The sequence below is a fragment of the Camellia sinensis genome, chromosome 12 (genome assembly GCF_055761805.1).
Source record: "Camellia sinensis isolate YWXY chromosome 12, ASM5576180v1, whole genome shotgun sequence".
Classification (NCBI taxonomy): Eukaryota; Viridiplantae; Streptophyta; class Magnoliopsida; order Ericales; family Theaceae; genus Camellia; species Camellia sinensis.
The window spans coordinates 112,831,939-112,845,013 of NC_138972.1; the positions used below are offsets into that span (position 1 = coordinate 112,831,939).

At 32.7% G+C, this 13,075-nt stretch overlaps 1 protein-coding gene and 1 long non-coding RNA gene across 2 annotated transcripts; one reads left to right on the plus strand and one right to left on the minus strand.

The window, feature by feature from the left end:
- Nucleotides 1-5,602: 5,602 nt before the first annotated feature.
- LOC114276311 (B-box type zinc finger protein with CCT domain-containing protein) lies at nucleotides 5,603-10,713 on the minus strand. Its single transcript, XM_028218090.2, has 4 exons — nucleotides 9,703-10,713; nucleotides 7,949-8,167; nucleotides 6,998-7,278; nucleotides 5,603-5,985 (listed from the first exon to the last, which is right to left on the minus strand). The coding sequence occupies exons 1-4, from the start codon at nucleotides 10,306-10,308 to the stop codon at nucleotides 5,895-5,897; spliced, it is 1,197 nt and encodes a 398-aa protein (XP_028073891.2). The 5' UTR covers nucleotides 10,309-10,713; the 3' UTR covers nucleotides 5,603-5,894.
- On the plus strand, nucleotides 5,841-7,567 carry LOC145804722 (uncharacterized). The gene is made up of 2 exons (XR_014347063.1): nucleotides 5,841-5,981; nucleotides 6,994-7,567. It is a non-coding gene; the product is annotated as an uncharacterized LOC145804722 (long non-coding RNA).
- Nucleotides 10,714-13,075: the final 2,362 nt, after the last annotated feature.

Below are 13,075 nucleotides of genomic sequence, written 5' to 3' on the forward strand. Positions count from 1 at the left end.
GAAGATGGGGAAGCTGATTTGTTCGGAGATCGACAACGGTGGTGGACTGGACCTCATGGGACTCTTCATGGCTCTCGTCATCGCTCTAGCTCTCATGGTCATTTGCACTCCTCCGCCACGACGAGCTGTTGTGGCCGTGCATGCTCCAATTTTTCGTTTGGTTTGATCCTACGAGGTTGGATCTTCTGTCCAAATCTTTCTGTCTTTTATGTCAAGTCACTCGTTTATTTCATAATCACGATGAGTTTTTCTAGACTGATCATGTGGTGGAAAGAAGCTTTGGACAAGGGAAATTTAAATAGAGTTTTTTAGTTTTCTAAGTGTTTTTCTTTTTATATTTTCTTTTTTTCATTTAGAGTGCAATTTAATTTAATTGTACAATTTTGTTTCAATAAGTATAAACTATCATCATAGGCTTTATATTGATCTATAAGTGGTTATTTCAAGTTTTCATATGCATATGCTTATGCTTTTTAAGAATTGTATCTCAAGTCACTATGAGTTCAGATGTACAGTAATTTAAGAACCAGTTGTTTCAGAGATTGCGTGGAAAAAGAGAGACAAAAAAATTGTCAAAATGCAAGAAATATAGATAAATAATGCATGGATAGATTTAAAAAAAAAATAAAAATTACAAGATTCATCTCTAAAAGTACAATTTTGTTATAAAAAATATTGAGAGACAAATTCTTATCGTTCCAAATCATCATTAAAATTCTATCTTGAAAAGTCCAACAAGGACCTTTAGTGACAAAATTTTAACTGTTATTAATAAATAACAAAATAATTTTATGTAAAATCAAGTTTATGAGATATTAGTAACTATTTGATTTTATATTTGTGTTAAAAAATAGATTGTTAATTATCAAATTATATTTATTATTAATTTTTTTAAAGTAAAGGTGTATGATTAAGACAAATGTGATCAATCTTGTAATTGTTGCCGTTGGATGAACTTAAATTTTTGGATCAATGGTTTCTTTGACGTGTCAATAGGACTGTTGTGACTTAAACAACCAACCCTTTAGGGATGATCAGTTTGCTATCCCTGATATTAAATTTATTTTGATAATTTAAATTGTTGATATTGTAAATTAGAATATTTAAAAAAAAAATTAAGTTAATTACATATTTACAATTGGATGATCAAGGTCTAAAATTAAAATTATATTCGTTGTTTATTTTTGTAAAAAAAAAAAGTGATATTATGTGGCTATAAAGTCTAACTAACCTGTTTTTTTTTTAAAATTATTTTATGGATAATTTACGACATTATAATTTAGAATTAATTTATTTTTTATTTTTAATAAATTTTAAAACCTTAAAAGAAAAAAGTTCGATACAAAATTTAAAATATTTGACTAAGAATAGGGCCAAGTTTGGGTACTTCCAAAAAAGCTAAAAAGTCAAAAAGTTACTCAAAAAATTAAAAAGTTAACACTATTCACCAAAAGTCAACAATTACGGTTGCACAACTCCCAATTCAAATTTTTCCCTACAAATCAATTTTTACAATTTTTTATTACACATTTTTCAATAAAAAATCAAAAAGTTAACCCAAACATCTATATTTTCAACCTCAATTTTTTAGTCCAAAAAGACAAAAAGTGCACTTTTTTAGTCTTCCCAAACTTGGCCAAAGTATACCTAGGAGTCCACAACAAATCTCCACCCCAGACCAGTTAACACCGCAAATATGATACGAGGGCTTGACTTGGGGAAGACTTGACTTCAAAAATTATTCGGTGTTACAAGGGTGTCTCGTGTTCCTGTTACTAATTTTTTTAAAAATTTGTGTTAAGTTTTTTCGCTTTTTCAGTCCGTTTATTGTAGAAGAATCTGAAAGGTAAAAATCTACTCTATTAATGACAAAAAAATAAAAAATAAAAACTAGTACGTTCTTTTTTTCTTTTTTCCTTTTTAATCTTTTTAGTAAATTTTATTTCAAACTTCTATTTTTGTTTTTTATTTAGGATCAATTATAATTACACTTATGAGACTTGCTTAAAGTGCATATTCTTCTTTGTGGTTTGAAAAATTAAAAATACTCTATTGTTAAATTTTTTTTATTTAACAAAATTAACCTAAAAAATAAAATTCATAATTATTTTCCTATACAATAATAAAATTACTTAAATTATTAATTGAAACACATTTCTAACATCATTAAAAACTGTTAATTGATTTGATAATTATTACTAAAAGGAATGATTTGTTATGAAAATTAGAAACTTTGAGGATGTAATGTAATTTCTAAAACAACAAGAACAATTCGTATTTTAATCAAACCTCAAAGAATGTATTTATAATTTACCTTTTTATTTATTATACTTTTCAATCTCAAACACTAGCGTTTGTAATGTTTACGTTTTTTGTTTATATTTACAAAAATTTTATAAACTGATTTTTGTTTATTTTTAGAAAAACATAAACTACAAACGTGTTTGGTTTTGATAAAATATTTTGAAAAATTTAAAAATATAAACTAAAAAACATGTTTGTTAAGGCCTAAAATATTGATATTTATTTTTTATTATTTATGACAATGAGATCATACACATTATAATAAGCATCCATTAGGGCTGTTCAAAAATCCGTTTAAACCGGTAATCCGAACCAAACCAGACCGAATCATATGGTTTGGTTCTGTTCTATTAAGAATTGGTTCGGTTTCGGATTAAGAAATATGAGAACCGTAAAAAACGGTTTGGTTAATGGATTTTATGAAAAAACCGCGGTTCGAACCGAACCGAACCGAACTGAATTTTAAAAGATATATATATATATATATATAAAAAATATCAAGTTTTATTTTTACTAATTGGTTTTTTATAATTTTAATGATATTAGGATGGTATAGATATGTAATATTAAGTAATACCTTAATATTATTAGTTTTTATCATGAGTTAAATGTAATTAGTTTGAGTAATTATTTTGCTAATATTAATAATTTATTCTTGTAAATAAAAATTTTTGGAACAGTAAACCAAACCGAAACCGAACTGTTTTTTCGGTTTGGTTCTGGTCCGGTTTTACAAGTGTATCGGTCTGGTCTGGTTTTCAAAATCACAGAACCGTTAGGATCGGTTCGGTTCTTGAATTTTCTCAGAACCGAACCAATCCGGACCGTGTACACCCCTAGCATCCATAATAACTATATTGATACAATACCAACCATAGATAAATTTAATAACCATATTAGTAATTTTCATAACAACTAACATACAAACCATAATAATAATATCTAATTTCTTCCACAAACCATAAAACCCCAACAAACATAACCTCACCAAAAATACGAGAAGACCTATAGTCCACCCTCACAACAAATATAATGTTCCAAAAAAAAAACAACAGATCTATAATGGAAGCACAACAGATTTACAATAGATCCACAAGGAACCACTAGCATTATTTATAAATAAATAAATAAATAAACTCTATGTTGTTTGCAACAGCTCTGTGTAACAATGGAAGTTCTCGGTGTGTGTGTGTGTGTGAGAGAGAGTGAGTGAGAGAGACTGACCTAAGATCGATTTAATTGAGAAATTTGCAACAACTCTATAGATTTGCAACAGATTTGTTGTTTAAAAAAAAAATCCATAGAATCTCTCGGTGAGAGAGAGACAGAGAGAAAGAGAGAGAGAAGATAGAAGAAAAGAAAGATAGACAGAGAGAGAGGGAGAGAGACTGACTTGAGATCGATTCAATTGAGAAATTTACAAAACCTCTACAGATCTGCAACAGATATGTTGTTTAAAAAAAAAAAAAAAAAAGAAAAATCCATGGAAGTTGTCGGTGAGACACACATACACACACAGAGAGATAGAGAGAAGAAAGAGAGAGAGAGAGAGAGACTGACCTGATCTTCAAGCTCTCGGTGAAACACAGATAGCAAGAGAGAGATAACTTTTGATATTACTGTTGTATTTTGAGAACTTGAAAATTACTTCTACACAGTTTTGAGCATGGCACCAACTTACGCACCCTTCCAAATACTGTTCCTCCGCGTTTTTTCAACTTTCATTTTCCGTTTAGCAACCAAGGTAAACTCATTTTTTGAATTTACAATTTGTGGTCAAATTTATAAACTAATATCAATAATTTATAAACTAAAAAAATTATTAAATAAGTTTTTATGATAATTTTTAAAATTTTTGTAAATATAAGCAAAAAATTAAAAACAAAATGGATAACAAACAAGACTACTAATTGCCATGCCTTCTGCAATCTAACCTTCTAACACAAAATTATAGACTTCGCCCCTTCACCCCTTTACCAATCAGGACCTCCTTTGGGCACCACCTAGCCGTGTGGCAGGATCACTGAATAACCTCTCCTTTTGCAATTGGGTGGAAGCTCTCACCCAATAGTGATATATGACTTTGAATTGTACACCACCAAAAGTCATGCCATCTAGATTGCAAAATTCACAATAATATTATAATAATTATATGAGTAAATTATAAATAATTTTTTTGAGATTGGTTTAAAATATGAATTATTTTATATTTTAAAAAATTATAAATATTTTATTGTCAGAATTACATGAAGTAATTTATATTTTAATTAAATCTTATGAAATATATTTATAATTTATCTTAATTATACATTTATACAATATATTTTTTATTTATTATGTTATGTATTATAATTGTATTAATTTTATAGGTTTTATATCATCAATATTGTGATATTGTACATAGATATAGACAATGTAATTGTATTTAAATCTTGAATTTATAAAGACAAAAAAATAAAATAAAAATAGAGGTGGTAGTTATGGGTGGGTTAGGATTTTTTGATCTCATAAAATCAGATTTCTTGGTTTCTCAAAAAAAAAAAAAAAAGGATTATTTGTCTTCGTAATAAATTTACTTATTTTCACTTTTGTGTAGCAAATAGTTTTTTAGAAACAAATCACAGAAATGCTATTAAATAGATTTCCCCTGCAATTCAATGGTAGAATATTTTAGGATAATTATCAGTATGTCTTATTAAATAGATTATTTACCCATAAGTTCTAAGTAATTTTTTTAGACACGTATTTTGATAATGAATTTTCTAAAAATCTTGTGTATTTGTGAAATGATCATTTGGTATTAGTAATAATATTAAGAAATTTATCAAACTAATAAATGATCGAAGCATTTTAATTTTTATTTGTAAATTTTAATTTAATTTTACTTTATTTATGCTAGTTTGAATTGAAATATATGATGTAAAATTATAAGTAGTTGAATTGTAATTTTAAAAATATATATTTTTGCAATGATAAATTTATCATTGAAAATTGAAGTATGATTTTTTGATAAAATCCCATACACAGAATCAACTTGTAATTACTCCAAACGGGTTATACTTCTCTCAAATTCAAATTCGAACTTGAGGTGTACCTAAAAAATAAAAATTAAAATACTAAAAAATTTACTAGACAAAAGAAGGAGGAAACAAAAAAAAAAACTCAAAAACAATTTTCAAAAAAATCAAACAACAGATATATAATTTGAATTGATGGCCATGAGAAAGAAAGTACATGTACTTCATAATAGAAGAAAACCATTTCAAGCAATATCCAAATGATGGATTAATAATCCTCATTGGGAAACAAAAAAAATCACTTTCATAGAAATTTTTAATATACTCAACATTCATAGACAATGTCATTAATACATTAAGGGCACGTTTGATTGTCTCGCTGAAATTAAAACTGCTACATATATTCCCTAATTTCATACTATTTTGCTTGAACATGAAACCTAAGTATTTTCCAAGATGTCGCCGCCTCAGAAAATAATTATTTAATTAACCTTCCTGGAAAAATATATATTTTTGCTTTCACAAGAAACAAAAAAGTATATATAATTGATGTCATTACTCCATACTAATATTTCAGTGTTCGATCTTTGCAAAACGTCCCTTGATTCTTGTCCTTTTTTCTGCTCGAATCCTTCGTGATTCATATCGGACGTGCTTATCGTACCTGTTTTTTTTGCCAAAAAGAAAAAGAAAAAAATTTCTCAGCTCAAAGAGAAAACAAGATTATAACTTGTGCTATACAAAAGCTAAATTATACTTTGCATTCGTTATATCGAATCTCACCTTTGGTCACTTAATTGTAATATTCAACCTTTTTCCATTTCCGTTAAAGTTGCAGTGCGGTTCTTTTGTCAACCGATGACTCTCACATATAAGACATTTTTTGGGTAAAAATGTAATTTTTCTTCCAATTTCTTCTTTTTTTCTCTATTTCTCGACTGTATTTTCTCTTTCTACTGTATATCCTAAACTCATCAACACCACAACCCTTCCCCACTATTTCCACCCCCCACCCTTTTCCTGCAACCTCTCTTCGAAAAAATGGTAGGGGAGTGGCCATGAAGGGTTGATCACTGGTGATGGATCTAAAAAAATACGAGAGAGAAAATAGACCGGAGAAATAGGGTAGAAGAAGACAAAAAGAAAATTATAATTTTACCCCTAAAATGCATATCATGTGAGGGTCAAATGACAACTTTCGTTAACTAATTTAACATTATACTAACAGAATAAATTTACTAAGGAATTGGAATGAAACAATATTGATTCATACAGAAGAAAAGGTTTTCTTCATTCAAACACCGTACCTATGAGATAGGGATAGAGACAAAAAGAAAAATCGAAGATTTTGCATAATACTTTAGACCGAAAAATCAATCTAATTTATTTAGTATCCCATGCTCAACGAGAGAATGAGTCAAAATCTACGAGATCAAAACTTATGCGACTTGAGGAATGGCATAAAAAAAGATTTACTAGTCATACCTATTCTGGATCTATTATAATTTTAAATGAAGTTTCAATAAGAAAATATCTCAAGAATTCTTAATTAAAAACAGAAAATAGATAGAACCTAGAAGTTTTTAGGAAATTTTGAAATGGCTAATTGTCGCAACTATCTTTTAGGCTTAAATTTCAGAGACATCATCAAGAAAAAAGCAGCGCACAATAGATACCTTCTAGTTTTCTTCTTCTCCTTATACCGTGAAATTGCAAAGTCACGCTCCTGACTTGTTAACTCCCGTATAGTAACTTTAGGAAGGACATGCAAAGCTTCAGTAACGTGATGTTGCGACTCCACTTCATGACCACAATTAGCATGACTTGCACTGCCACCGATATCTGAATCTTTCTCAGGAACCAAACAGCTTTCCTCAATGTAGCTTGCTTGTAACTTAGAGGGACGAAGACCTTGATTTGCAAGCTCAACATTATCGCTGCACCACAATGCACTAGCCTACATGGAAGGCAACATGATAGTTTGTTTAAACATTTCTTTCTGCTAAACCTTTTTAAAAAAACATCATTTTCATAACGAACTAAGCAAGACTCGCAGTCCAAACAAATAAAACTATCTCTGGGGAACATGCCACACCGAGATCACTAATCAATTGCTTGCACAACACAAAAATAAAGCTGAGTAAATTATGCTTTAAGTCCATGAATTTTACAGCCTATTCAATTAAGTGCAAGAGCTAAATTTTCACTCAGTCCTTTTAACTTTCTAAATTAGTTCAATATAGCCCTTCTGTTATGTTTTGTCCACCTTGGGCCGTTAAGATGGTTTACCTTCGGCCTATTTTAGCCACTTTATTTATTTATTATTGCTCAGGGTAGGGGGTGAGAAGGATTTAGGGGCAGGGTCGTTATCCCCCGTTGTCCATGTCCTAAAATGAACAAGTCAATATAAAGCAGCATCGAAATGGCATACAAAGCCAACAAGAAGTCTAAATAAGTAGATGTAAAGGAATGGAAACCTCAAAAGGCCATGTGATGCAGATGGGGAGGGAGAGGACAAACACAACGGTCAATCTTATTAATCAACTCTGAATACTACAATGCAAAAACTTGATATTTGCATCAAATTGCAATCGATTTAGATACAATTGAAGAGAAAGAAGCTTTACCTCATAATGAGGAACTGTGCTTAGATCTGTGCCGTGTTCAAAGCCAGCATACATATTTCCTGGCTGCAGGTCTTGTTCAGGTACCAGAGATTGGAACTGCATGAGGGGTTCAATGTCATCCCCATGACCATAATCATCAAAGTTGGATTCTGATTTTGCCATTTTGCGAAGCTGCCTAAGTATTTCTTCCTTGTATTTCCCACAAGCAGCTTTGCGATTCTAATTCAATAACAACATCCTGAAGTTAAGTTAAAAAGTACAACAGCCAATGCAAATTCAACAAGTGACAAACACATTAGACATTTCACTTCCGAGATGAATCATATAATTCATAATTAATAAACATAAATGAACTTGGCTATTATATACTATTTTGGCTAATAGGACTCTCCAATTAGATCATCATATGATCAAATCATTGAAAAGCTAAAGAATGCACCCATAAAAGTGTTTCTATAAATACAGTGATGCGTAATTGAACAAAAAGTTAATCAAATGTGAGGCAAGATGAAAGTTTGGAAAAGTACTTTGAAATTTACAGTGAATATTTACAGTGTCTATAATCATATAGAAGATGCTATATGTTTCTAGGTGAATGAATGTCTTTTAAAGTACAGGTGAGTGCAAGTCGTTTAGTATGCGTAGGTTGACTAGCATTAAAGAATGTGCTTATAATTCCCCAAATGCATGTATACATAAGTGTTTTGAATTGAATTGTGTAAGAAATTACAATAATACTTGAGACCACCAAAAGTGGTGCTCTAAAAACACCACTAGTGATGTGGCAGTGGATACTACTTGTGTCTTGTTTTTTTTTATTTTTTTATTTTATTTAAAGTGCTTGTCAACTCATTAGTGGTGCTCTAAAAAGAGCCACTTTTATGGTTTATGGGAGGTATCATTACCGAAGAAATTATAAGAAAGAGATAGAACTCCAAAAGTGGGGAAAAGGAGGGTGTTAAAAGAAAGCCTCAAGTGAGGGTGCGAAAGTGTAAGAAATTCAACAAGAATAAAATATATTTTTTAGTGCATACGCAATTGTGCTTGCCCCCAAAAATCCCAACAACAAAAAAGAAACCACAGTAAAAAAATAGAAAAAGTTAGGGATCATGAAAATTTTGTCATGAAAATGATTATGAAAAATTTATGATTTTTGGATTGTCTTGATTAGTGTGTGGTGCTTTATTCTAAGTATAATTCAAGGGCCACAAAACTTTTATGATTATTTTCATGAAAGATTTTTTATGATACCTAGCTGTAAAAAAATCTAAAACTAGTTTGAACAAAAACTGAATTCACCATCAACACCTCCCAAAAGTATGTAAAAATCCCTCGAATTAACAAACCAAAAATCAAAGCAACCAATTGTCAAAAACCACATGTTTCTACAGTATGGAAAGACGTGAAATTCAAGAGGCAACAAAAAACCACCATGCCAAACAGGTCCTAAAAATGAATTAATTGTTAGGAATTGCAAAACCCCTAACCGCTTGGGATCGCCCATAAACAATAATTATATAAATCACAGATACAAACAACAACACAAGATTTACATAGTCGCTATGGTTTCGCTAGGATCCGAAAGAATTACAAGCCAGATACATAGATAGCCATATTAGCTACCCACAAACTATATATGCTATATATAGAATTAGGGTTATACAAAGTGTTGTTGAAATACACACAACCCATCATGAATCAACAGTAAACAACAAAAAGAACCAATCAGTAAAGAAAGAGTAATAAATACTAACCTTAGGAAGAGGAGGAACCCCCACAGCTTGAAAGCAATGTTGAGAGCTATTAGAAACAATCAAATCATCAATACTCACAATACAAGGAGTTTCCCAAACCAACAAATCTGAAAACCCATCATCACCCAAACCCTCCTTCCCAAAACCCCCACACCCATCAACCAAATCATCATCACAAAACAGATCTTTCTTGCTAGAATCTTCAAACCCAAGAACACTCAACAGCTCATTCACAGAAGGACACCCATGGAAGCCCTCCAGAGGCCTTCGTTGGTGAATCGAGGATAGAGATTTACTGTGTATTTCCCAATCACAGTTCTGGCAGAGAACCAAGTTCTCACTGGAACAGAGGATGGAGGCAGGGGTGGAATCACATGAGTCGCAGAGCAGAGAGCGAGTGTGTTTTGTGAAGAGCTGATTGGTGGAGTGGACTTGTTGGTCACAAGAGAAACAGAGCTTTGCAGAGTCGGCTCTGCAGTACAATAGAGCTTTAGATTCTCCACAGAAATCGCAAATTCGCTTCTGGGTTTTGGACTTTTCTTGATCTTGTTCTTCTTCTTCATTGTCTTGTTTCACATGTAGGGGTGTTGCAGAAGCATCAGCCATTGGAATTGTTGAAGAAACGGAGCATAGATTGTAGAAGAAGAGTATATGAAAGAAAAGTAAACAATTTGATAATTTCTTGGGTTTGGAAGAGTATGAATGGAGTTAAAGAGACTCGCGTCGCGAGTGTGTGGGAAAGTGAAAGACAATAAAATGAAAGGGATGAGAGAAAGCTTGTAGAAGAGAAACCTTATCGTTATTCTCAGTAACGAGAACAATCTTGAAAGTCTGCGTTGATTTTTCCTTTTTCATATATTATTATTTTATTTTATTTTTTTTTTTTTTATTTTTTTTTTTTTGTGATGAGCAATCATCGTCACTCCCTCCCTTGAGTAAGTTGTACAATTTGCTGTTCAACATTGCGGAAGATCCCTAAAAACATACCTCTAAACACATTTTTAATGAGGCGAAAAAGAAAAAATAAAAAATAAAAAATCAAGACACATGATTGATAGTGGCAGTGGATCACAGGGGTGAGCATGGTCTGGATTGAATTGAATTGGGATAAAATGAGGATCAATCCGTTTTCTACGGTTCCTAAAATATTGGAACCAATCCAATTCGTTTAAATCATGGAACCAATCCGAACCAATCCATTTAAATACGGATTGGATCGGTTTAGGACCACAGATTCACATAATTAAATAACCAAAATATATTTATAACACTTTAATTTTATAAAAATATAAACATAGCGCTATATTAGTTCCACAATAGCAACATATTTTTCTATAATAGCGACATACTGTTCTAAAATTTAAACAACCATAAGAAAATTGGTTTCACTATAGGTATTTAAATCATTACAAATTAAAACTAAAAACCAACAAACAAGAGTAATAAAAGAAGATATTATACGGTTTTAGGGTTGAGTTTAGATTTTATATAGAATTAAGAGAAAATACTATGGGGGAGGATGTATAATAAAAATATAGACTATTTGTACATGGTTCGGATCGGTTCCAATCCGGAACCGTGGGGTTTAATCCGGAACCAATCCGTAGACTACGGATTTTTAATTCTTCAATCCGGAACCGAACCACGGATTCAAAAAATCAATCCAAACCTATCGGATTGGACTAGACTGGACTAGATTGGATTACGGATTTCACGGATCACTTGCTCAGCCCTAGTGGATCATCACTAGTGGTACCTCTAAATTAGAGGTCCCAAGCATTTTTCATTTGCTGTTTTAGTGGTGCTACTCTCATTATATAAATTAGTATATCATCCGTGCTATACACGGATTGTGTTTATATTTATATATATATATGAATTATGATTTTTAAATGTCTTTTTTTTTTTTTTTTCTTTTTTATATTATATTAAAGTTTGTGTGGGGATATATTTTCTGAAAACCAACACGTGGCATGGTGACGCCGACGTATCAGCCGAGGTGCCACGTGTCCTGGTCGTGACGCCGAGATGATCTCGGCGAGGCCGAGGTTAACTCCGAAGATATCGGAATCCGAGATAAGCGAATAAGGGACAAGAGTCCTAAGACGAAGAGGGGACTTAACCAAGATAAGGATAAAACTCTTAGGGAGTTTATCTTTATCTCTTAAAGAGTCCAAAGTAAGCACTAAATTGGAGTTCATAGAAGTCATACTTCTAGTAGGACTTGGATTGAATATATTCTAAAAGAGAGCACCCTCGTGGGTCTAAGGTATGCAATTTATGTTTTGAGTATTAAGTTTAGCACTTGATTATCTTTGAGAGATATACTGACTTGATCGTCGGAGTGCCCCCGGGTGGAAGAACCACCGCCGGAGCCTTTTCTTTCTGTTACAGGTTGCTGAAGCCATCTATTCTGCCTGTGCTCTCCAGTTGATCACTAAGCAGGCAGTGTGGTTAGATTTTCACCCACACAATTTGGCGCCGTCTGTGGGAAAGAAGGAAGAATAGATGGCCAGTAACGGACAGCAGGAAAAAATTGGGGATGACGCTCCCGCTGAGAGTGGCAGACCAATTGACCTTGACATTGAAGGAGACAACCACAATACAAAAGCCCGTGACCAGGGTCACAGAGAGAAAGACGTCATCCAGGAGGGCGACACGTCAAAAAAGACAGACCAAGGAAAGTACTACAATGAAGATAACCTCCAGGTATGGAGGGACAGATGCCTACGAAGGGATGATGAAGTAAAAGAATTAGCGAACAAGTTGGCAGACCTTCAGTCAGTCGTCAACTTCATGATGCAGAATAATGTTATGCAGCCACCATACCCGCTGCAAGATACGCCGATGCCAGCAACCAACACCCAGAAGGGCGGAAGAAAAACAATCCCCGAGGTCCCTCAGCATACCAGGAGCGGAAGGCATTCTCACCGGCCTTCTAGGGAAGTCGGACGAGAAGAACCGAGGCAAGAAGAGTCCCGAAGGACGCACCACATGAAGAATCCAAAGCCCAAAGAACATCGGCATGTTCAAAGGCAAGCAATCTGCTTTGACACAACCCATGGAGAAAGATCCAAACGGGCCCACCACGAGGCCGAAAGCAGTGTACCAAAAAGACTAAAATCCATAGACAGCCGAGCTCCAGGGAGGAGCAAAGAAGACCTGAGGGACTACCTCAAAAGGAGGCAGCAGAATGTTGAAGCCGAGGTAAACTCCCCAGTAAAGTCGAAGACAACCTTCTCGGTGGAACTGGACAAATTCGAACCACCAAAGAGATTCAGTATGCCGAGGTTTCAAATTTATGATGGTAAGTCAGATCCAAACTTTCATGTTGGACTATACCTGAATTCAATGGCGTTATATAGCGGGAACG